The sequence below is a fragment of the Gymnodraco acuticeps genome, unplaced genomic scaffold (assembly GCF_902827175.1).
Source record: "Gymnodraco acuticeps unplaced genomic scaffold, fGymAcu1.1, whole genome shotgun sequence".
In the NCBI taxonomy this organism is placed as follows: Eukaryota; Metazoa; Chordata; class Actinopteri; order Perciformes; family Bathydraconidae; genus Gymnodraco; species Gymnodraco acuticeps.
In genome coordinates, this window is record NW_022990346.1 from 2,058,144 (window position 1) to 2,083,809 (window position 25,666).

Genomic DNA, 25,666 nt, shown 5'->3' on the forward strand with positions numbered 1-25,666 from the left:
TAACATTCCTTAGAAGGGTTTCAGTTGTGTCCCAGGCTGTGGGTTCCTGTAACACTGTTAGCACAGAAATAGCATACACAGTATAGCTCTCTGAGCAGAGGCTCGCTGGCTCTGTGAGGGTTAAACTCTCAGGCTGCAGCCGCTGGAGGAGCCGGAGTGAATCAGCCCCCTGCAGGATGCCGACCACAGTCACAGCCGCCGGCAGCACTCACTCACAGCGGAGCGGCCAGAGTGCTCCCGGCTGCTCTCTGAACAGAACTTGTTGATTCGCCACAGTAGGGGGTGATCAGGGAGGACTGGATACGGAGACATTTGTGTAAAACAATTATATTTTTCAACATGTCGCCACGTAGCTCATGATGCCTCCACCAGGTCCCAGCAGAGCACCGGAGACCTGCGCGGACAATACAAGTTTTTACGGGTTTACTCTTGAAATGTTGCTGATATCCGTCCATGTGGTGATTCGGGATGAAAATGAGACACGTATGTATATTATTCTTTTGTTGTGTTTATGTCAGATTTCATATACTATCGCGTTTTATAGCCCACTTGGTTTCACTTTGTACTCTCTCTCTATTTGGCGTAGCTGACCATCATTACAATATGCACTAATTTACCTGCCAGATCTCGTAGGTACACATTACATTTCCCCAAAATACAGTGGTGTTGCATAACTAAGGTATGAACAGAATAGTTATTATTCAACAAATGTACGTTATAAATTGTTATAATTGTTTGTCCTTTAACACTCAACCTGGGCAAACTGCACCACTTGCAAGGATAGACATCAGACTGGATGCGTTACGGGCTTTAAATCAAAGCCCGTAACTGATCATAGTCTTAGTCTTAATATCCCTCCTGAGAACAGTTCACGTGCTGTTCGCTGTCCCACCCGAGCTGAGGCGTTTCAGCACCGCGGGCAGCGACGGACCGGCAGCGGGCTGCTGAGTGACGGACCGGCCTTTCAGCACCGGACAGCGCTCACGAGTGAAGTCCAGTTTATCATTGGCCCGGCTCTCCACCCTTGTCAGCAAGAAAAGCGGCTGTGTCTCTTAACCCTTCTCTTGCGTTAGGTCATACCCCCCTTCCCGTGCTATTTTCGGTCAAAATTGACCGGTGTGACATCTGATTTGAACAGTCAAAGCAAGTAGAATCAAGGTAGGACAGACAGAATGACACCAGGAGTGAATTTCGTATTATTTTTTGCAGTAAGTTCAGAGATAGTGCTTATTTTACATTACTGTATATTATGAAAATGCTTGCCATGTAGGCTGTGTTTACTGGAGATGGAAATGCTTTAGTTAGTGTTGTAGCTGAGATTCATCCCGTTCCAATGATGTATGGGATGTATTGATTTGATACAAGCAAGCCAGTGTTTCATGTCATGGTCCGGACCCACCGGTGGGCCCATCAAGTTCAGCATTCACTGTGATGAATATAAAATAATCATGTTTTCCTCAATGAACATTTATTGAAAGAGAAATATACCATAACAGAACATGTGCGTGTGCGTGCGTGTGATCACGCACATAGTTGGCAATGCAAAATTGTGGAATGTCACCTCAGGGGCCTCTCCTTCAGGGGCCTCTTCCTGGTCTGTTGTAGGCTCATGGTCTGGATCGCTGTTGTCTTCCATTTCTGTGACATCTTCCTCTATCTCCTCTTCATCTGGTTCAATCTCCTCTTCATCTGGTTCAAAAATGTGTCCAGAGCCCCTCATACAGAAAATCGCCTAATCGGTCGCCTGCTCATTGTGTCAATGAGTCAAATGTGAGCAAGGCACAAGTATAACTGCTTGAGAGCCAGTAATGGAGGCACATTGAGCGCGAGAAAGTGAGAGGTTTGTGTTTCTCGAGGGGCACAGAGCTGGCACCTGTGAGAACGTATGATACATTGTATCATACAGCCGAGAAAGGGAGAAGTTCCTGTAACATGTGTGTTTGTGTATAGATGTTTTCCATCTGCAGGATGAACATAATACCGAAAACGTCAAGGGTGTTTCACTGTTGAATAAATCACTCAAAATTCAATGCAAGTGGTGATCATCAAGTGTATATGTTCAGAGGCCTAGTGTGGAGGATAACATAAGGTATTGAGGCAATTGGATGAAAAACACAATATCTATGATTATAACAAAAGTAATTCGGTCACTTTTGACCCGAAACGCAAGAGAAGGGTTAAAGCAGATTCAAATATCTACTAGGTTCTCTGATGAGCGGATAAACCACCTGACATTGCTACTGTAGGACACTGCCTGCTTGACTGTGCCTAAAATATTTCTTTATTTTATTTTATTACAGTCACAAGAAGAATTGAGGAGGGACCCTGATGCGGTCGTCTACACTCTACAGGACCATGTCTTCTTAAACTGCCGGACTCTATCCGACAGTCTTTTCAAGTGACCGAGGAACTTGAGTGAAGATGAACAAAGAGGGGTCTCACTCACAGTCCTCGCTGCCGGATGCCATGGACATCATCCGCAGCAAGACCCTGGCCCGCCGGGTGAGACTCAACGTCGGGGGTCTCCTCCATGAAGTCCTGTGGAGGACACTGGACAGGCTGCCCCGCACGAGACTGGGCAAACTGAGAGACTGCAACACCCACGACGGCATGATGGAGATATGTGACGACTACAGCACGGAGAACAACGAGTACTTTTTCGACAGACACCCCGGTGCCTTCACCTCCATTCTGAACTTCTACCGCACCGGGAAGTTGCACATGATGGAGGAGATGTGCGCCTTGTCCTTCAGCCAAGAACTGGACTTCTGGGGCATCGACGAGATCTACCTGGAGTCCTGCTGCCAGGCCAGGTACCACCAGAAAAAGGAGCAGATGAACGAAGAGCTGAAAAGAGAAGCGGAGAGCATGAGAGAAAGGGTCGGAGAGGAGTTTACGACCACATGCTGTTCCGAAACGAGGCAGAAGCTGTGGGACCTCATGGAGAAGCCCAGCTCATCATTCGCTGCTAAGGTAATGTGCAGCACAGCCACACAAGCAGGGCAGTGAAAGTAGTGGGTAACCTGAGAGAGGGCACTATTGGCATTCAACCAACAGGCCTATGTTACTTAACAGTTTAAACCAGGGTTTTCAGAACTGAAGGGAAGGTTGTTATGCTGAGTTTGGTGCTATATATAAAACAATAAAAGTTGTTTTAAGAAATGAGTTTAATATCTGGAGGCTTTTTGAAATAGCTTGATCTGATGTGCTGACTCAGTGCTTTTAATCCATCCCTTTTGAGTACAGGAGGGAGAGCATAAGAATGATGTTGTGCTCAGAGGGAAAGGTTGTATCCATAATCTTAATTAGGTGTGAGAACAAAAGACTAGGCTGCTGTTTTTTCTGGCGAGTCAATTTCAACCCTTTTTTGTTGGTGATAAGATGACAGTCTTTTTTTTGTCCCCCTTCATTGGTTTTAGTCAGATAATTGTTCCTGAGCAAGGATTGTCTCTTGGGGTTATTATTGAATGCTTGTTTGTTTTGTCATTGGCAACACCAGAGGATGTGAAGAATGACACTTAGTGTTAGTGTGTAATCCACATACCGACTGCAGGCAACTATACCACACAGAATATATATTTTTAGACCATCACATGACAACCCGACCCTCCCCTCCCTTCAGCAGTCACCCCCTATTGTCTTCATTAGCCACCCCTGCCTTATTTCCAGTCCAGCCTTCAATCATCCGGCTCATTAACAGACTCACTCCAGGGACAAGTGCGCTTCCCCTCGCTGGATCAATGGATAATGTCATGCTAACAGCATTTTAAAGTGGACTGACTAAAATAAGTGATTGGGTCCAAATTCAATAAGAAATGTCAAATAATAAATACATAAATAATAATTGCATTTGGCCATTTCAACAACTATTTGGGGAATATTCACATTAAGAGATGTTGACCTTTGCAGTCACTCTATATTTACCAGAGAGAAGGAAAAAGGAAAGTTAAAAAAATGATGTGCTATGCTTCCAGTTAGCATGTCAATCTGTTAGCAGAGAAATGTGCAAGATACCATGATCAAATCATTACTTCAAACACCTCCTTGAACAGGGGCTCCTGCATAATTTACTCAGCTGATCCATTGGAAGGAACCTGCTCAATCTTTGACCTTGAAATGCCAAAGCTCTTTATTAATTTTCTACAGCAACAGCAGGTCTCTTGGTATTCATGCCAAGGAACTCTCTCTGTGTAATAATCGCTGATATGAAGGTCTTCTCTGCGTTGACTTGGTACCCTTTTCCTCCAGCTAGAAACCTACTTCAGTTTGATTCAATAGCTCTGCAATGTTCAGTCTGCCACAGACAGCCACTGCCCTTTGACGATTATAACTAAGTCATTTTAACTTTAGAGAGAAAAACTAAAGTCCCAACTATAGGAACGCCAAAGGGGTTTTGATATTGTTGGTCATTGTGTTTTATATAACAAGTCAGTCATGTGCCAATTTTGATCAAAGTTTGTTAAATTTGTTATAACCAGTGAAATAAAACAAACTCCAAATGAAAGTGACAGTGGGGTTATTTAAAGGTTTATTCTGGGTCCTTCCCAGTGTTTATTAATGACATGTGTTCTAATGCAGACTCATTTTGATGCAGATGACCCAATCTTGCGTACATCTAAAGTGTGTAGACTCAATGTATTTCATGTGCTTTCATACAAATGCACTAATATACTTAAAATGATGATATGACATGATATGATTAGATATGATATCATCTCTTATCTTGTTGGCTGATTTTTTCTTTTGAATCACTAGTTTAATAATACTCAGGATTGTTTCTAAATGCTTAAACTATAAACTGTGTTTGAATACCTTCTTTTATTCGGCTGTTCTCAGGCGTCCTTAAAAGATTAGAGACTACATGAGCAAACATAAGTTTAGATTTTTAATATTAACTCGGCTCTGATGCTGTTCACCGAGCTTACAGGAAATGATCACCATATAATAATAGCTTTTCTTATGTAACAATATTTATTTTGCAAATGTATAAACGGCTTACAACATGGTCCATGGCACATTAATAATGCCTAATTGACTCTATTTTGCTTGTATGCAATATTTTGTAAACTTATTACACGTAATTTTTAACAACAAGCCAAATGTCCATCTTTCAAAGTGCCTCTAGGTTCCTTAAATACATTGTTGTACATTTCAGCTCATGCCTCTCCTTCCCTGAGGCTGCATCATTCAGCTCCAAATTCTTTACACAGTTCAACAGAGATATAGAATAACAATTTATGTTCTCCTCTCGTGGTCATAGAAGCGTGCAAACTCTCGCCCACAAGAGCTGCACGGTGTGTACAATTAAGGATCCAAGAAACTTTGGAGCGTTAGAAAGGATATGGATGTGTCTGTTGTTTGATAAATAGGGCAATTTCCTTGTGGTTTAGTTTTCCCACATGCCACAGAAAGACCGTTTAAAAATAAGTCAAATTGAGGTTGATTGGCCATTAAATGCAGTCTTGTTCCTGATGCCTAATTGAAGAGTTGCATCAGTGAAATGGCTTGTTCCCAAACACATATTAAGCTTAATTTATTTTTCAGAGCTGAGAGGACATTTTAATTGCACATTAATAAGGCTTGACTTGATGCCGGAGAGAGAAGGTGTGATCGTGAATATCTCTAGCTCCAATTGTCACCTTAACTTCAACCTGCACAAAAGCACACACAAGCACCTGCACTTGCTCTCTGGGAGAAGCTATTCCTCATGTCACGGCAGCGGTGAAGGACACTATGTGTGCGGCGCTTGATGGTCTGTCGTTCTGCCTGGGAGTGTTGAGGTGTCACTGAATAGTTTTTTACCCACATGAATCTGCATTTCTACCATCGGTCTGCCCACCAAATTATTCAGCAGCATAATATGGACTCCTGGAAACTGAGTGGGGGGCCTGCAGGTAATAATTCATCCATAAAAGATAAGCTCTTGTTGATACAGAACAGTGTGTGCTGAATGCAGCTGTCGTCATTTTTTGTGTGCGGCCCAGTGAGAGGAAAGGGTAAGTGGGCTGTGAGTGAAACCAGTATGTAATACAACATGTCTAAGCATGCCTCTGTTGCTCAATGTCCCTGAGGTGCAGCTCACCATAGAGAGCATAGTCAGCGTATAAATCACACTTCCAGATGTTTAGCATTAGCACGGTCATTGCTGGAAACTCTAAAACGGGATTTCTATAAACATCCTGAAAACGGTTCATCAATCAGCTCATAACACAGCGAGAAGGAAGCGATCAGGATTTAGCTTAATTTAACACTCAAAAAATATACACAAACAAACTTGCGCATACACACACCTACACAAAGTACTTATCATTTGATTAATAATCTGTTCCAGGCATTGGATGGGTTGGAGGTTGTGGTGAAACATTGAAAACACAAAGTACTGCACTGCATATTTTAAAGTCAACACCAAAGCTCATGAATATACATCCTTTGTAAGTTGACTGACCATACTGATAAGTAAAAGACACAAACGGAGCATGTTCTGACGATAAAGTTACTTAAGTTTTACAGAATTTCACTTACAGACTTTTTGACACTTCTACACTCTGGGAATTCAAATCCCTGTCTCCCTGAACCTTGCAGCATTTTCTACCCCGCTGAAGCTTTTGGCCAGATAGGATACTGAGCTATAAAAACTGACACTCGGTTCTTTTTGGCAGAGGCTGTTTGAACTAATTGCATGGAAACTTTTCCTCTAAGCGAGTCAGAGACAGCCATGACTTGAGGCTGCTAACTGCCCTTCTTACCGATTGACTTCACTGTAAGCACTTTGCCTTGTTGTTTGTGGAGATGGCTCACACTGGCAATGGCTCTGTGTGTGCTTTGTTACCTGCTGAACGATAAACCCCATGCGGCATGGCAGGGGCGATTCTCTCGTATGAATAGGAGGAAATCGATGGCAAATTCAGTCAGAACTATTCTGGGATTGAGGGTGCACACTGCCCAGTCATTAGACGTGTGAGAGTGCTGAGAGCTGTGCGTGAGGGCAAGGAGCGGTCAGTCAAGCTAACCTCCAGCGCTGTGTCACGAGGAGTGCAGGGGACCAAAGGAGATGCAGCAGTACAGTCAAGACGATTTGATCTCCTCTGCTGTTATTTTTAACTGTGGCTTCAAACACTGGGGATGAGAGTTTCCTCTGTCTCTCCTTCCCTCCCCACCTTTCTCTTACTGTCAGCGTCTGTGTCTGTATGTACTGCTAATAGCCCTGCTACATCCAACACAGTGTATATTATGATATGTTATAAGGGCTGATGCTGGTTGACAACAACTCTTCCGTTGTGCTTAGGTGAGTTGTGAAAAACAATAAATCAATGTCTCCCAGTTTCCCAGCAGCAAGACGGATAGCAGTAACATAATATATCATTAAGTGAGCATACACAGAGTCACGTTGACTGTACTGTACATTACGGAGGCAAGCAAAGTATCTCTGTCTCTGCCTTGGTGTCCTATCATCTTGTATCCAGGCTACTGTTTTCCCTCCTGTCATTATTCAAGTCCCACTAACCATATCAGCAGCTGTCATTATCCTTTTCTAACGGTAGAAAGAAGTCTCTATATGTGTTGGTTTTATTCATCTAAATGTACAGAGATAGCCATCTTCTTACTCTCTTCATCTTACTTCACTTTTTATTGTTGACTAAGACTGACAAATTCCTCTTCATACATTGATGCATCAAAACTGTATATAAAGTGGCTCGTCTGGTCTTCAACCAGCGGCTCGTCTGGTCTTCAACCTTCCTAAATTCTCCCACACCACGCCGCTTCCAGTAACTGCTAGAATCCACTTCAAGACAATGGTACTTGCGTACCATGCCGCGAATGGATCTGGCCCTTCCTACATCCAGGACATGGTTAAACCGTACACCCCAGCGCGTGCACTCCGCTCTGCATCAACCAAACGGCTTGCTGCACCCTCGCTGCGAAGGGGACCCAAGTTCCCATCAGCAAAAACACGTGGGTTTGCTATCCTGGCTCCAAGATGGTGGAATGAGCTCCCCATTGAAATTAGGACAGCAGAAAGCTTACACACCTTCCGGCGCAGACTGAAAACTCATCTCTTTCGACTCCACTTCGAGCGATAGAACTATTAACAAAGCACTTATGTACTAATAAAGGACTGGCTTATCTAAAGCCAGTTGAGTAGCACTTTAAATATTTAGCTCTATGAAACCTGATGTACTTATATGATTCTGTTTTCTTCAAGTTTGTATCTTCTTGGTCGAATGCACTTATTGTAAGTCGCTTTGGATAAAAGCGTCAGCTAAATGCAATGTAATGTAAAAAAGTAGCTATTTTCATGGAATAAATAGATTCTTACTTGGTTTAATCAACACCAATGACTGAAAGACCGTCTTAATGACACAACTTTTCAAGTTCTAGCATGCCGTGATTTATTTTTAGCTTGTTCTTCTTTTTGGAGCTGAATATCTGACCTCGTGCGATCAGAACCACACAGACTGTTCTAACGGGAGAGAGACATCAGCATCATTGATTTATGACATGCCTTTGATGTCGTTTGATCGGCTTGTGGAAACACATGAATAGAAATTCATCTAAGGATGTAAAACGTTCACCAAAGTGGCTGCTAATCGATCAAATAAATCTGCCCAACTGCAGAGAGGAGGATTCAATTGTTTGTGTGGTGGCGAGAGAGCGATCCACATGCACTCTATTTGCTAAGCTGAAATGATTTGTCTCAGACTTCAAAGACTTGTGTTGCTATCAGAGCTTTCTCGTTGCATTCAAACCAGTTTCATATATATATTTGACTTTAACTCTTAGATGCTGAGGCGCTGTATTAATGGCAAGTCTTCGTCTGCTGGATGTTTAGGTAGTCAATGAAATGCCACAAGTCTGTAAGGCAAGGCAAGTTTATTTATATAGCACCTTTCAACACAAGGCAATTCAAAGTGCTTTACAAAAACAAAAGACATTAAGAAAATGGCATTTAAAATCAGTCATTAAAAAGAAGAGATAATAAAATAAACATTAAAAGAAAAAATACATGGATAAAAGTTACAGTGCAGTTTAAGATGTGAATAGTTCAATTAAAAGCAGCGACAAAAAGAAAACTCTTCAGCCTGGATTTAAAAGTAGTCAGAGTTGCAGCGGACCTGCAGGTTTCTGGGAGTTTGTTCCAGATATTTGGAGCATAATAACTGAACGCTGCTTTACCATGTTTAGTTCTGACTCTGGGGACAGAAAGCTGACCAGTCCCTGAAGACCTGAGAGATCTGGATGGTTCATAATTTAGCAGGAGGTCAGAAATGTATTTTGGGCTAAAACCATTCGAAGCTTTATAAACCAGCAGCAGTATTTTGAAATCTATTCTTTGACACACAGGAAGCCAGTGTAAAGACTTCAGAACAGGAGTGATGTGATCCACTTTCTTAGTGTCAGTGAGGACTCGAGCAGCAGCGTTCTGAATTAGCTGCAGCTTCCTAATAGATGTTTTAGTGAGACCTGTGAAGACACCATTGCAGTAGTCCAGTCTACTGAAGATAAAGCATGGACAAGTTTTTCCAAATCCTGCTGTGACATTAGTCTTAATAATGTAATAGTGGTTTGTTTAAAGCTACTGCCCCAATTGGTCAAAAATCAATAAGCGTTTTCTTCTAAACACATGAATGTAATTGTGAAGATAAACTAGAAATGATTTGGGATTTCTAAAACATGGAGTTGATTTCAGTTTGTGGCAATCTTCATAGTATTTGGCATATCATGATTATACTGTGCATGTGTACATTGTGAGTTGAGTGAGTAAAAATAATACATGACAGCATATCAATCCATTTAATCAGGGTACGGATGTTTCCTCTCTGGCTGTAGCAGATGGTTTCAGGAGGAGGTGGTCAATTGTCTGTAGCGCCTTCGTTGCCCTCAAGTTTCCATGGAGAGAGGTGATCTCGCACGCTACATTAGCTTATCACGTAAGCCAGCTGGGGCAACACACTATGTTACACATGCACACACACTCCCGCTGCATAGTATCTCTGTCGACAGACCTTCAAAATGTCCTTTTTTACTTATCTGACTTTGCTTATGTTCTGCACCCATTGGTTTAACAGGGTTAAAGACTGTGGAACACAAAGATTGACATTTAAAAAGGTGAGAGGTCACACTCAAGGAGACAGAGACATGACTACTTTTTCTGCAGAACTTCATTCATTATTCACACAGGCCTGTCAGAGAGGTAACATCACTCAGAGAAAATGCAGAGTGGTGTGGGGTCGAGTGGTCACCCGCAGAGAGGAACCGAAGTTTCCAGAGAGTTACTCATTAAAACCCAAAGCCATTGAGTGCAAAACGTTTTTCTAAGGCTACAGTTGCACACCACACCAAGGTCTCCATCGCTCATTCGGCAGGCTGAGACTGAAAAGGTCAGTTTGCAGCCACCCAGCCACAGGAATGACAGGCATGACTGAATAATGCAATGAAATTCTGTAGTCAGTCTAATATATTTTCTGACAGCAGATACATTTTCTGTCGAGATAATCTATGAAATCCATCTCTGAGCTTCACAGATCCTTCCTCTCCATGACACTGCCCTGTGACGCTGCTCCTGTGGCTTCTTACCCAACTCAAGTGCTACACATGCTTTACCGTGCTTGTCATCAATTGGTGACAGCAGGACAAAAAGATGACTCGTGCATTTTTAACCAGCTGCCTTGGGTCATGATCACCTCATTCAGGGTCACTTATCTGTCAAGCATATAGTAAAGAAGTTCGATGTAAGTGAGGAAATGTAGGGCTTAGTCCTTTTGTTTGGCTACAGTAAGACAGCTCAACTGATTTTCTTATACATCCTAGTCTTTGCTACACAACCATGTTATCCTCGTCATATTTAGAAGTAGCTGAGCCTGGGAGATAAGAATCCAAAGCTATCATTTCAATGGGAGTTATACTGAAGCAATTCACTGTGAGGAAAGTGCTGCTGCTCTCTTGCATAGAATCTTAAAAGCTATTTCTGAATGACTAAGCATGATGTATTCTCAGTAAGAGAAAATACAACACAATATACAGTAATTACATTTTCTGTAAGGGTTTAATAATGAGTACAGTGCATCTTTTGAATAATGGCTGCCTCCTGTGGGCTTCTTATTTTAGATGGGAGTAGTCACATGATACACAAGGCTAGATAAGGTTCAACACACATATTCAAATCAGCTTGTTTCTTCCTATTCGGTCCATTAGCTCTTTGTTGTGTGTGCTTTGTTCAAAGAAGGAGAAGTGTTCCGAGGCTTAAAATATGTTTTTACAACAATACAGACGGTACACAAAATGTGCAAATAAACATAAGAAAAGTGACACGTCCCAGCAGAGTGGCTGAGACAGCATTCACACACCGACAACAACAAAAGTTATGAGCATCTTTTTGGATTAAAAATGTAGGAGAGCAGGTCCACGTGTGCGCTGCTGCTCACGGCGGCTGCCAGACTGAGCAGCAGTAATTACTTGAACTTGATACAGAAGCCAACACCTGAGAGGTCCATGGTCGAACAGTCAACAACTGATTCAATTAACACTAGAACACCTCCGGTCTCTCACTGCGGAGCATCAAGTCTGCCATGCTAGACAGGCTGAATTAAACAAAGCATTAAGTTACAGTGGATGTGAGCGTATCGCATGGCATCGTTTGCGTAGATGTCGGGGACACACTGTAGATACAACAGTACAGTGAACATGCATTTCTAATAGGGTCATCTACATGAGATAAATGATGTTTCTTAATGAACTGACATACATGAAAAGAGTAAAACACAGGCGCCCCGTTGGTTGCTTTTCTCATGCTCCTATTGCTTTTATTTCCCTGTCTCCTCACCATGCAATAAAGACAGGAAGTGCCCAAAACAGTGTATATAAAGAGAAGAGCTAAACAGAGGCTCTGCATGTGAACAGCGACAGATGGGTGAGAAAGAGAGCCATTGTTTTCTGTGGCTTCAAAAGCTTCTGCTCTTTAGCAAATACAGTGGGAATGAAAAGCAAACAAGGGAGCTATGTTCAAATCCCTTCATCTGCTGCTCTCATTGTACAGCTCACATTCAGAGTTAGTTCTTCTACCATTTGAGAAATTAGCTATAAATCCAGTTGCGTGACTGGTGCACATTTTCAAACATAAATGATCCTTTGCAGCGTGAGGAGGTTGAGTTCATCTAGCCCACACACGGCGCCTGAGATGCTTGGGTTTTGAGGAAATCTTGGATTGGTTTGAGTGGGAGTTCAGAGGTTTCCCCAGTGTCCCCACCTCTAATACTCGGGATGGATTGAGCCAGTACTGGAGGATAAGATGTTCTCTTGGTTTAGTTATGACCTTCTCACGTTACTGCCCACCTGTGTGGACTAAACTGTTGTTTTGTGAGGCATCACCGGAGCAGAGGCAGAGTGTCTGTTTACTGAGGGCATGGGGAGTTCAGTTTGACTTGTGGATCGATGTGTCCTCCTACACTCTTTAAATCAAATGCAATAGAATAACTTAAACAAAGGCAGTCAATAATGACAGAGAGCATAGAAAAACATGAAGATAGTGTGTGTTTCTATTTTCAACGTAATATATTTTGTATGAAAAATAGGAGCACCAGTTTTCCTTTACAAAGGAAACTGTGGTCCTTTTAACAGCTGTCTTCTCCAGAGAGGATTTGGTGTCTTTTGTGCATCGTTTGGACAAAAAGGATTTATAAGAGCGATGCAGAAGCGTGAGTTTGTTAATGTTATACAGGGCGTTGCTGCTCCTAATGAGGCACAGCCTGTGATGAGGTATGATGCCCCCTCAGTGTGACACCCAGCACAGCCCCACCAGATTTTCTACCATGGCACATTAATGGTACTCCTCTCCCAAGGTACCTCTATAAAAAATATGCTAATATGTTAATACACACACACACACACACACACACACACACACACACACACCCTTAAATAGACACATTGATGTTGTAATATTCTTCATCAAACTGTTTGGCAGCCGCCTGATTTCCGAGCAGCAGACTGTCAGATTCACCAGGATGTCTTTTGTAAATCAACAGAGGGTACTGCAAAGGTTTCCTTTCATACAGAGGGTGACAGAAAGAGAGAGTGTGTTGGAAAGTGTGTGAGAAAGTAAGGTTTATTGTTAGATAGACTAGCACTCAACTGATTGGTGTGATAGCAGAAAGGGTCTGGGTAAGGAAAGTGTTTGGAGTGTTGTGCTGTCAAAGTGCACTCGGTGCTCCTTGATGTAGCTGGGAGTGCTGACACATATCTTAATATTCACTTGGAAAGTTAAGCAAATATCTGCAATTAATTTAAAGGAACTGTAAAACATTTTAATAGCTATGTTTACTAGTTTCCTTGTCGAAAACAGTATTTTGATTTCTCTGTCTGTAGACACAAACTGGAAGATTGACAATTAAGGTTGACTTTTGACTTTGAGAGTTAAATGAAAACATTGCTACAACTCTGTACGCTGAAAATGCCACAGCAGCAGCCAGTTAGCCTAGCATAGCATAAAGACTGAAACTGGGGGGGAAGCCAGCCTGGCTCCCTGAAGGTGTCTGTCTACAAACTAGCTTGTTAACTTACTGAGCTTAGAGATGTTGGTAGGTGGAATGTGTTCCCTATGGAAAGTGCCATGCCAGCTGTTTCTTTATGTTTTCAGCCTTAATGTTAATCTGAATGCAGGTTCTAGCTGCATATTGATCAGACAAGTTGTGATTAGTATTGAACTTCTCATCTCGCCTTCTACCAAACAGCAAATAGCCATATTTCTCAAACTATTACTTCTAATTAGGTTTGCTTTGTGCACACAAAATTATGGGTGTTTGTTTGTGCTTGTTACCCAATGGCTGCTGTAACTTTTACCTAATGGGGGTTACACAAATACAGTAGACCTCTTAAGAATCTCAGAAATCCAGAAACACATTTAAAGGGGACCTATCATGCAAAATGCACTTTTGTACGTCTTTTATACATGAATATGTGTGCCCGGTGTGTCAGGGAACTCACCAAGTGTCAGAAAACACAACCCTCTCTCTTTTCCTCCATACCCAAATCTCTAAAAACGGGGCTGGAACGGAGCTGATTATTATTTGAATTGTTCTGACGTCAGAAAAGGGCTGCTCCGCCATAATTGGTCAACTCTCCACCTATCAGGGGAATGAGAGACCGCTCGAAAGTGCTTGAGACGCTGTAGTACATATGCCAGGCCTGTAAGTGGCGCTGTAGTCTGCCACAAAAGCAGAATCAGCCCTTGCAAAAACAGGGCTGGAAAGAGCAAATAGAGCGAAATGAGGCATGGCTAAAATGCATAATCTGTTTGGTATTTTGAAAAAAAACTTCACAGACATGTTTTATATAGGTATGGCCCTACAATATATGTTTCAAATATAGCATGATAGGTCCACTTTAAAGTACCTGAGAGTAGAAGATAAGAGCAGGTTTAGCAACCAAAACAAAAGCTGTGCTGCTGTGCGTCAACATCTACAAAAGTCACTGCAGGTTACATCAGGTATTGGACAGATAATGAGCTCATCATTAAAGAGCCCAAACTTAAAATATCAATCCACAGATAACCACACCTGTTTGCAGGATGCGCTGAGCAAGTTGTGTGTTGAGTTGTGTGAACTGTATTTACAGTATCACAATGTATGGGGCTGTGTGTATTTATCATGCTTGTCTGAATGGGTGCAAGTTAGAGTGAAAGAGATACAACATGGGAAAGAGGATATTTTCTGGGTCATCACAGGGAAAGATTTCAGCTGAATTAGCATGTTTTTGAAACTGAGAATAAAGCTGCCATTCATGTAATACTTTCTATGTCTTTTAATATGTACATAAAAGTCAATCAACTTTGTATTATATGCTGTTACGGTGCGTGGAAAAGGTAGGACCCAAATGCAGTATTTTACAAAAAAAGCCGATGACAAAAGAAAACAAGAAACAAACTTAACATTACCAAAACAGGGGAGCACGAGTAAAGAATCCAGGATCAAAAACTTCAAGGACAAACATGGAGCGTGACGTGAAGGGAAGACAAACAATGAACCGACTGGGGAACACAGGGAAAGACAAGACTAAATACAGAGAGGGGTAATCACGGGACAAGAAACAGCCGGGTAAAGGAGGGAGAAACACAAGGGCAACAGGTGAACACAATGAGACAATCAGACACACCAGGGAAACTAACGACAGGAAGGCACACACAGGAAGTAGGACCAGACAAGACACAAGGAGGAAAACATGTGACAGGGAACACAGAACAGGAAAATACAACCAAAACTTAACACACAAAACTAAAATCCTGACAATATGCAACGTTTACTGTACATTTAATCCAGGGATGCAAACGGGACACCAGAGAAAACAGTCCCTGGCAGAAGAACAAGAGTCAGTGTAAATCCAGTGTGAACACATTGTGTTGTGAGAGAATCAAAGGCCACATCTTTGGGGCATGTGTATGCTAATGGTGATGGTAATTATGCAAGACTCCTGTGATGTGCTGACTGAGGAGGAACTAATGATCATTTGTTGTAATTACATTCAGGAGTGTTTCTTAGGAAAGCAGAGAACTGTAGATGAGCCATAAAAGAGCTTAGGAGCTGACATTAGTGGGCTCTGTTTGCCAGGATCACACCACAGAGAAGCAGTTCACCTCCTCAGGTAGGAACCATGTGGCACATTGAATTAAAGGTGGAGGATAGCCTGGCAGTGGGTGGATTGTGTGAGATCGGATCACTATCCCACTAATCTCCAGGCAGCAGTCCCAGGAGTCCATGTTTCCCCCCGTCTGCTGCCAGAACCTCAGCCGACTCGCTGCTCTCATTTCTCTGTTCCTCCCTCCGCCTACCAGACACCAATCACAGGCACATTTCCTTACGTCTGTCTGGTGTGAGATTTAGGCCATGGAGATATATAGGCATGTTTGTTAAGTGGGCCAAGCAGGAAAAGAGAGGGAGCGGGTTTCAGGGTGACGGTCATAAAATGCTGTGGGCATAGAGACAAGAGAACTTGATCATAATTTGAAGCCCTCAAAAACGGTATTAATAGATTTAAGTAGAGATTGGAAACCTAATGTGTCAGAAAGAAGGAAAGGACATAACTCTCCTTAGGCAAAATCTGTTCATAAGATATGGACGTTTTAAAATGTCCTGTGCACTTCTGACAACCGTGTTCCATGCTTGTCTTTATTTGAATGGGGGAAAACTCTGCTTTCATACAGCAATCATACGTTTTATTACATTACATTACATTGCATTTAGGTGACGCTTTTATCCAAAGCGACTTACAATAAGTGCGTTCGACCAAGATATAGGCAATAACATACCTATAAAGATTCAGTTGTGTCAAATCCTAGAAGAGAAACAGATAGCTGGATCAACAACACTAAGATTCCTCTCACAATGTCAAACGGGATACTCTTGAAATGACATTGTTGGGGTCCTCTGACCCCAAAGTTTCATTATCAACCTAAAATACAAAATGAAAGCACCCTTTATGTAAGCATGCTTTTAATAAATGTTACTACCAACCCTGTTCTACCCTTCTGTTCAAAGTGAGTTAGGATTGCTCGATACCTCCATCACAATCCTTTCTTACCTTGCTATCTCTTGTCCACAATTACAGTTATTGTTTATTATTATTTACATGGCAATGCACAGAACTGGCCCATGAGATACATCTAAAGCTGACTGTTCAAGCTCATATTAGTTTTAAATTCATCATGTGGCTGCCTCCTTTTGCGTGCGACATCCATCTCTCAAAGCAGCTCAGGCAGCTCCATCTCCCAGGAGAACAGAAGCTGAGAGACGATGGGTCTTGTGTAAACTGAGCAGCGTGATGTAAATTGAAAGGGTTAGGGATCTGTGGGTAACTTGACTCCCTAGTCGTTACATTAACACATTTGGGTTTCCATGTGCAGCTCTCTGAGGACAGAAACACACACTCTTCTGGGACACTTTGGGAAGACTATCAGTGTGACGAGGGGCCGCCGAGGCTGGGGAGTGAGACAGTGCGCAGTGATGCGTTTACTGGCCGATGAATTAATTGTTTAATTCATTGTTTTCTAAACCCTGGCTACAGCTGTCACACTTCTCAGGCTTTTTTTTCTTTCCAGCACAACACACATTCAGTTTATAATAATTACGTAGCAGCTTTACTACTTGAATTTTTCAACAGAAGTTGATGAAGGCTCCTTATTTCTAGCTGCCGACCGCTGATTCTGAAATGACAACTTTCGGAGTCAGCTATGCCAAGTTCAGCCATCTGGATTAACGGGTTAAAACAGCATCTCCAGGGATGTTTTGAATGACTGTTTAATATTAAATTGATGGCTTGCTACATTATGTTCTGCTAAAAGACTGAGGCTAAGCTAAATAATTGTGTAAACCTCTTGACACAGTGAGCAAGTACTACAGAGTGGATGTGCGGCAAGTGAGCTGGAATTGTGTATATTATGAAACCACAAAACAAATATAGTTGTCCTTTAAGTGGTGCTCCGTTTCTTAATATTTTGAAATTTAAAAAAAATGTAGACTGAACTAGTTAGCCAGAGAAAGATAAACAGTTGAATTCCTTCCTGAGACTTTTTGGGAAAGGATTAAAAAAACAGTCCACCATAACAACAGCTCCATGCAGCGCTTTGCCGTACGCTTGCTTCTTGCCATAAAAATACACTAAGTATAATGGAACATACTTTGTGTTACATGTTGAGTTAATTTGTCCTGTGAATAACATTGACAGATAATGTTTCTGTCTTCCAATCTAAGAGAAACTGGTGATGACGACATGTTGTGCCTTTATGTAATGCACGTTCTCTTGTGGTCCTCACAGTGGGTTTGTTGCAGGACACAGCTTTGAGGGAAAGAGAAGAGATCACAGCTCATTAGAGCCTTTTCATCAACCCTCTGCCCAGATCAAAATCAGTGTAAGACGGAAATCCCAGGGGCTATCCCATTGAAAGTGTGCCTCTGTAGATAATAGCAGCAACAGCATTGCTAAGTCTCTACGGATTTGCTTTTTAATCTTAGTGTGATCTCTCACTCTGAGAGATCTTATTTGGGAATAACGTCAAAAAGGATGTGGTTTAAAGGTCATAGAGAAATGTACTGTGCATACGTTTGGAGTGAGATGTCAGCTACAGCTTCTCTCATCATCTTCTGTAGGAAATAAATGTCCCAAAAGGATCCAAAATGTAAAGGTTACTCTTTATTGATCCCAGCTTAATTGTCTTTTCACTTACACACATTTGTGATATCAAAGAATCGCGGCACGGCAGCAGAACAGGGGAAGGTGTTATCTGTAAAGGGCAGCACATCATAAAGCTTCTTTTTGGAACATTGAACAATACAGAATGAGGGTAGGTCACCAGCTGAGCTACTGTAGCAGCAGAAGAGGCAGATTAGGAGGAAGGATAACAGCTGCAAAGTTAAACAGCTACCTGATTGATTTGTTTCGTAAAGGAAAACACTGTGACTGCCCATTGGACATGGAATCATCTGTTTACTCAAAATAAAGATCTGAAATGGAGACTGGTAAACATCATCTCAAATGGATGATAATGGAGCTAAACCCATTAAGGAGAGCACCTCGGGTCAGGAAAAGCGTCGGGAGAAGAGTGTTTTTATCTGGGGTCAGGATCTCCATGTATGGCAGTGATTGGCCGAGCCAGCGTGCCTGACTGTCGGACAGTTTACAGAAAGCCTGGATGGATACAGGTAGTGTGGGGAGCATCAAGCACCCGTCTGACATGTGTTTAGCCTTTTTCTCATAGAGTGAAGCCCTCCACTTGAGCTCCATGCCTGGGAAACTAGAGTGAGAGTGGCTTATGAATCACGACTTTGTCTGGCATATTTGGATTGCTCCTACCAGACTTTTATTTCCCTCTCTCTGCCTAATGTCTCTGCAGGACCCCGAGGAGGGCAGCAATATTAAAAACATTCGTCTATAATTCAGGGTTTTCGCTCTCACTCTCAATTTACAACTGGATTGTTCGGTCATTGTTGACCGGAAATCAGCAGTCTGCTCTCGTCTGTGTGCTTTGTGCCAGCTGCTGACGATCTGCAGACATTTCTCATTCCAGCAGTATTATGAAAGCAAGATTTAGTCTGGACGCAGGGAGCACATAATTACACCCTTACAGCTGTAAGCCTTGCTCTTAAAAATGGGCTGTTTGATTCAATCGTCTCACTAAAACAGAGGTGATTGGATTATTGTGTGTGATAGTCGGAGGAAATGCCAACAATGTTTTTAAAAGGGTCAGCTAAAGGCTTGGTTGCCATCCTGGAAGATTGGCTCTCTAAAAGGCACTTTATATTTTAGGGTTGGTTTTTCCTATAATTGAGGGTCTCGATTTGACAGTCTTTATCCATTATTGCTCGCATGACACAGGCACCATGAAGGTCTTTGACACGGTTAACTATTATTTAGGGGCATACAAAAAAATGTGATAACTTGACCTTCTCTAATAGAAGTAGTGGTAATTGAAGCATACACTTAATTGTAGTTGGACTGTTGTAGCTCACACCAAAACAAACTTAATTTCCGAGGCATATATGAATCTACATTTCTGTGTGTGCCATTATTTTAAATAAAATGTTTAGTCTATAAAATAGAAGAAAATAGCAATAGAAGAAAATGCCCTTCACAAGGTGACACCTTCATCTGTATTGTTTTGTTTGCAGCTCAAAACCCCAAAACATATCATTCGACATCGCATTAAGAAAGGTAGCAGTTCCTCATATTTGAGAAGCTCAACTGAGTAAAGTTGGATCAGAAATGTTTTTACTTAGCCATCTTTGGTGTCCCTGCAGATTTGTCCTCATTAACCTCCAAAGAAGCAGATATTGTCTCTTTCACAACCCTCTTGGCCCGTCGCAGGATTCTCCTCAACTGGAAGTCCAAACATCCTCCCTCTATTTCTGCCTGGCTAACAGATGTGATGTTCTTTCTTAAGCTTGAACAAATTAAGTATTCCTTAAGGGGCTGCAATGAAAAATTTGTCTCAAAGTGGCAACCGTTCATATCTTTTTTTAATGCCCTACAAAAGCTCCCCTCAGATGAGGAACTATAACTTAATACTGGCATAAACAATACATTGCCCTGTATAGGAGGTCATGATGTGGTCCAGGCAATTTGCACATTTTTGCAATTCTATCTCATTATTTTATTTTATCTTGTTCATTTACTGTATTGATTTGATTCATTCATTTTTGTCCTCTTATATCTCTATGCCTTATGCATCGACAGATTTCTCGAACGTATACATAAGTATTACAGTTGTTACTGATGTTATTACCATGCACTAGCGACCATTTTATTGTGTTTTTTTGTTTTTGTTTATTTTATTTTTTGCTATTGTTTGTATCACCCTCTCTGTTGTGGGTGGGGGGGGGGGGGGGAGTGTACTGTGTGTCTGTTGTTTGTACTGTGATGTAATTAAAAAAAATAATAATAATAATAGAAATATGTTTACTATGTTAATGGCGGTTAGGTGGAGTGTGAAGGAAGGAGTGTCAAAGAACAAAGAGGAAGCAGCCTGATAAATAAACTGTGTGGTTTTTCTTTAGGATGAAATGATGCGGCTGCATTGATTTCTTGAGGCTTCCCGCTGGTTGAGTCTACCTAACTTACCTTTCAGTGCTACGAGAAATGAACTGATGTTATCCACTGTATGGCTCAGTACGATCACGTATCCCCTGGACTCTGTTTTCTGTGTCCTGTTTTTGTGAATGCCTTTCTGCATCTGTTATGCAAATACTAAAAATTCTTACATCACCATGGCAACAATCAGCTGAGCTGTACACCACCGTGCTGCATCTCCCCTCGAGGAGATCTGCAGACACCCGTGCAGCTTCCTGCCTGTTCACGTGTGTGTTTGCGTAAGTGTGAATGTGGATGTGTGAGAAAGAGAGGTGAAAGAAGATTTGAAAGAGGCAGAGACGATAAGCTTATTTTTTTTCTTCTCCCCTCCAACATGACAACTAATCCCACTGCATTCTGCAGCACACCCTGTTTTTGATCCCCAGTGTGCAAATCCTCGATCTGTCTTTACTCAGATTGCGTGCAGCAGCCTGCTATTGTTTACATTTGCCATATGTTGTGACTGACAGCTGTTGTGACTTTTCTGTCTCCTTACAGTCCCTCTCCACTCTCATTACAGCATGACTGAAAGGCCCCATGGCCGCGATGTACTCCCAAAAATGTCACATTTCACTGTAAACACAAACAGACAGTGTGATGTATAGTTAACTAGTTTGTTTCGTTTCTGCCCTTTGTTAATTGTAACCTGCATTGAAAGGCTTCATCTCAACGTCAGCTGGAATGAAGGTTTTATTTTTGTATCTCAGGCCTTTAAGCTCAGAGTGAATGTTCATTTTTTAAAGGTTAGATCGCTCTCAACTGTTCTTGCTGTAAATGTCAGCCTCTCACTCTCTTTCATTCTTTCTGTCTTTCTTTCCTTTTATTCTCACCATCACCCACTACTACACATATAAAACATTTCATTTAGGTTTTTAAGAAAATAGGTCACTTCTAAAGTTTTCTAATTCTGCCTGTTGCCTTAGGGCCCATTAGAGCCAGTACAGCCCAGCTGCATACATTATACACTATATGCTTCACTTGAAAACATCTTTTCTCTCTTGGTCTCTCTCTGCATTATGTATCTCTGACCTCGCTACACCACTGAGGACGAGCGGTGTGTCGAGTGCCCCGGCCTCCAGAGTGCACTGCAGCTGGACAGAAAAGAGTTGGGCCGGGATACATTCATCTGACACTGATGTAGTTGACATAACACACACACACACACACACACACACACACACACACACACACACACACACACACACACACACACACACACGATGGTTGTCACTCTGTGGTCAGCCAGGAAGTTATTTGGTCTGCACTTCCACTCCTCCTGAATCTTTTAGGAGCAAACTCAGTAAACAGCAGTCTTTACACTTCCTTAGCAAAAAAGGTCAAATGTGTATTGATGGATACTTTGAGCTAGGGCTGCTCGATTATGGCAAAAATCATAATCTCGATTATTTGGGTCAATAATTGATATCACGATTATTAAAAACAATTATCCATTTACTTTGAAAAAAGAAAATTCATTTATTGAAAAAAAAAATGTGAACAGTATGTTTTTAACAGTTGATTACCCTGAACTTTAAGTATAATTGAAGTGAAAAACAAAAACAAAAAAATCGTTTTATTTCGATTATTTTGTTTTCATAATCGTTGCAAGCCAAAATCGTAATTGCGATTAAAATACGATTAATTGAGCAGCCCTACTTTGAGCCCATTTATCACTTTTGGGTTATTTAATGTTGAAATAAATAAATATAACTACTCCTAAAGTTGCCGTGCTGCAACACCGAGTTTGGATATTTAGTGCTCTGTCAACTGAAACAAGACTGTGGGGCATTTCTTTCTCTGTGCATACTGATTTTCATAACAGGTTCTTTTATATGAAGCTGACAATGCTGAATGGAGCACGGTGCTAGGGCCATCTGCCATTACCAGGAACTAAAAATATCTTCCTTTTCAGACAGAGAGGGGACCGACATATGCATTAAGCGAGACGTAATGTCACAGTGAAGGAAAGGAGATTTTGACTGACAGCCGGCCGGTGCTGCATTTTCTTCAATTGCAACCTGGTGAATGTGTTGTCATGGCTACACTGAGTGGTGGGCTTGGCACAATGGGACCACTTAAGATCATTTCAGTTTTGTTGCCTTAGCAATTCTGAGTGTACACACAGACAAGTGGAATGTGACAGGCCAGAGTTTCTCTGCTGCAGTGATGGACAATGTCAGTAAAGCTCAAGAACAATGTTTGAAGGATGACACCGGAGTACAGATCATTTTTTCCTTAAAGTTCAGACGACACAGCTGTCAGCCATCATGATGTAGTTTGACATCTTGCTTTCTTTTTGAGAGTTTTTTTTATTTTTATTTTTTTACCAATATTTTAATTGAAGTATTAAAATATGACGAACATTACACACACATAAAACGGTCAGTCTAGGAGGCAGATACAGTGTACAATCAAATGATTAGGCTTGTAAATAAACACAGGTATACAGATGATACAGGGATAACGAAGTACAGAAATCGTCAGCTACTACATCTTATTCCCATTGCCCTCCTCCCCGTCCCTGTCTTTGGTTTTATTGATCATTACCAACATTCTTTTTCAAAAACTCCATGGAGCACCCCCAGATATTTTCAAAAACTGCCAGCTTTCCTTTAGTAATGTATGTTAGTTTTTCTAAAGCAACACATGCTGATGGATCCTTAATATATTTATTCTTACTTGGTTTGTTCACATTTTTCCATTCTATAGCTATTGCCCTCTTAGCTTGTAAAAGACACAAGTCTATAAGTGCATGCTTTCTTTTTGAGAGTTAAACGGGACGATTGATACGGCCATTTCAGCCGGTTAGCAAAGCATAAAGAATAGAAACATCCTCTTTAATCCTAAAAAAACCCTCCAGTTTGCAGTCTTCATGCTGCAACTGTATCCTGGCTGTAGCTTCATATTACAACATTCAGCCCAGCTTTTTCACTCTAGCGAGAAACAGAATAATTTCCCAAAAATGCCATTCCTCTAAAATAACTTACAGTGCCTGTTAATCTGATCACACCTGAGCATCATACTTGTCATCAAATGTCCAGCTCTGAGACTGTAGGATAATTGGTAGCACTAAGGCCTCTCCTGTTTCACGTGGTGTTCACTGTAAGCAGGTAACTCTCTGCACTCAGTGCTGACACCTTATCATGTCACAGGAGCCCATCACATCTGCCCTTTATGGTAAACACTGAACACGACAGTGGGTCACCTGAGACAGGGAACTTATTGAACGTTACTTAGCTGTCAGCAGACACCAGATCAGTAAAGGCATCTCATCAGCCTGTGTGTCAGCTGCTAGACCCAGGCCCGTATCGAGCTTCAGGTCGGAGATCCTACTATATGACGCTTGGCTTTTTCTAGCCATGGAGATAGCGGGCGGGTAAATAGCAGGATTTAAAGCCAGAAAACAGATATCCCTCTTCATCGGAATGATTTATAGATTTCTGATCTAATGTGACTAACTTACAAAGCTTTCACTGGAGGTCACTCAATCATTTCGCATAAATCCCTTTCTCTGACAGAGGTCGTGACTTCCATGTCTGATGTAATCTCAGGGTCTTTGTTTGCATTCTGTTCATAATCTGCATTTAAGATAGCAGAGTCTCAGGGCCCTTGCTTCTCTTTGGGCCTGTCTGTCTCCTCTTACCCTAACTACAATCAGATCCGGCACCTTTCTCTACTGGCTCTTATCCTCCTTTGTATTGAACAAGCCAAATAAAAAACCTGAAACATAAAACAATGATTTTGTTGTGCTGCCAAATGGTCCATTTTCACAGAGCCGGTGGTGATGCAGCATGATATGTTCTGTTCATTTCTTCTTCTTTGTCTGTTGCATTTGCCTGTCAACAGGGCTGCCAGTTTCAGAGCAAGCAAAGACCATAGCAACAAGAGACAGCTGCAGCTCCAGCCTGCACAAAACAAGTGTTTAGAACAAAGGAAGATTAGTTGTCATTTTCAACTGGGTGTGATGTGTCTTCGCTGAGTGGAGATGAGATTGTGCTGTGAACCATGAGTCTTTCCAGTGTGCTGCATTCAGGCCCACATAAAAACTCCCACTGTATATCAAGATTGAACATCTCAGGATCACAGATGCTATACTTATTTCATCAGTAGGCTCAGCCATGCGGGCTGTCCATCCATCCATCCATCTTCTCCCGCTTATCCGTGGTCGGGTCGCGGGGGTAGCAGTTCCAGCAGAGAGCCCCAAACTTTCTTTTCCCTGGCGACATCAACCAGCTCTGACTGGGGGATCCCAAGGCGCTCCCAGGCCAGCGAAGAGATATAATCCCTCCACCTGGTCCTAGGTCTACCCCTTGGTCTCTTCCCAGCTGGACGTGCCTGGAACACCTCCCTATAGGGAGGCGCCCAGGTGGCATCCTAACTAGGTGCCCGAACCACCTCAACTGGCTCCTTTCGACGCGAAGGAGGAGCGGCTCAACTCCGAGTCCCTCCCTGATGACCGAACTTCTCACCTTATCCCTAAGGGAGACACCAGCCACCCTGCGGAGAAAACCCATCTCGGCCGCTTGTATCCGCGATCTCGTTCTTTCGGTCATGACCCATCCTTCATGACCATAGGTGAGGGTAGGAACGAAAATGGCCCGGTAGAGAGCTTTGCCTTCTGGCTCAGCTCCCTTTTCGTCACAACGGTGCGGTAAAGCGACTGCAGTACCGCTCCCGCTGCTCCGATTCTCCGGCCCATCTCACGCTCCATTGTTCCCTCACTCGAGAACAAGACCCCGAGATACTTGAACTCCTTCACTTGGGGTAAGGACTCATTCCCTACTTGAAGTGGACAGTCCATCGGTTTCCTGCTGAGAACCATGGCCTCAGATTTGGAGGTGCTGATCCTCATCCCAGCCGCTTCACACTCGGTTGCGAACCGATCCAGTGAGTGCTGAAGGTCGCAGACCGATGAAGCCATTAGAACCACATCATCTGCAAAAAGCAGTGGTGCAATCCTTAGTCCACCGAACTGCAGACCCCCTCCCCCACGACTACGCCTCGAAATCCGATCCATGTATATTACAAACAGGATTGGTGACAAAGCGCAGCCCTG

General features: G+C 42.3%; 1 protein-coding gene across 1 annotated transcript in view; it reads left to right on the forward strand.

Annotated features, from left to right (window-relative positions):
- Nucleotides 1-207: 207 nt before the first annotated feature.
- The window catches only part of LOC117551015 (potassium voltage-gated channel subfamily B member 1-like), a 38,333-nt gene continuing 12,874 nt past the window's right edge, over nt 208-25,666 (forward strand). Inside the window, 2 exon segments of the mRNA XM_034223669.1 lie at nt 208-483; nt 2,301-2,973. Coding sequence (XP_034079560.1) covers nt 2,422-2,973 — 552 coding nt within the window. The 5' untranslated portion in view covers nt 208-483; nt 2,301-2,421.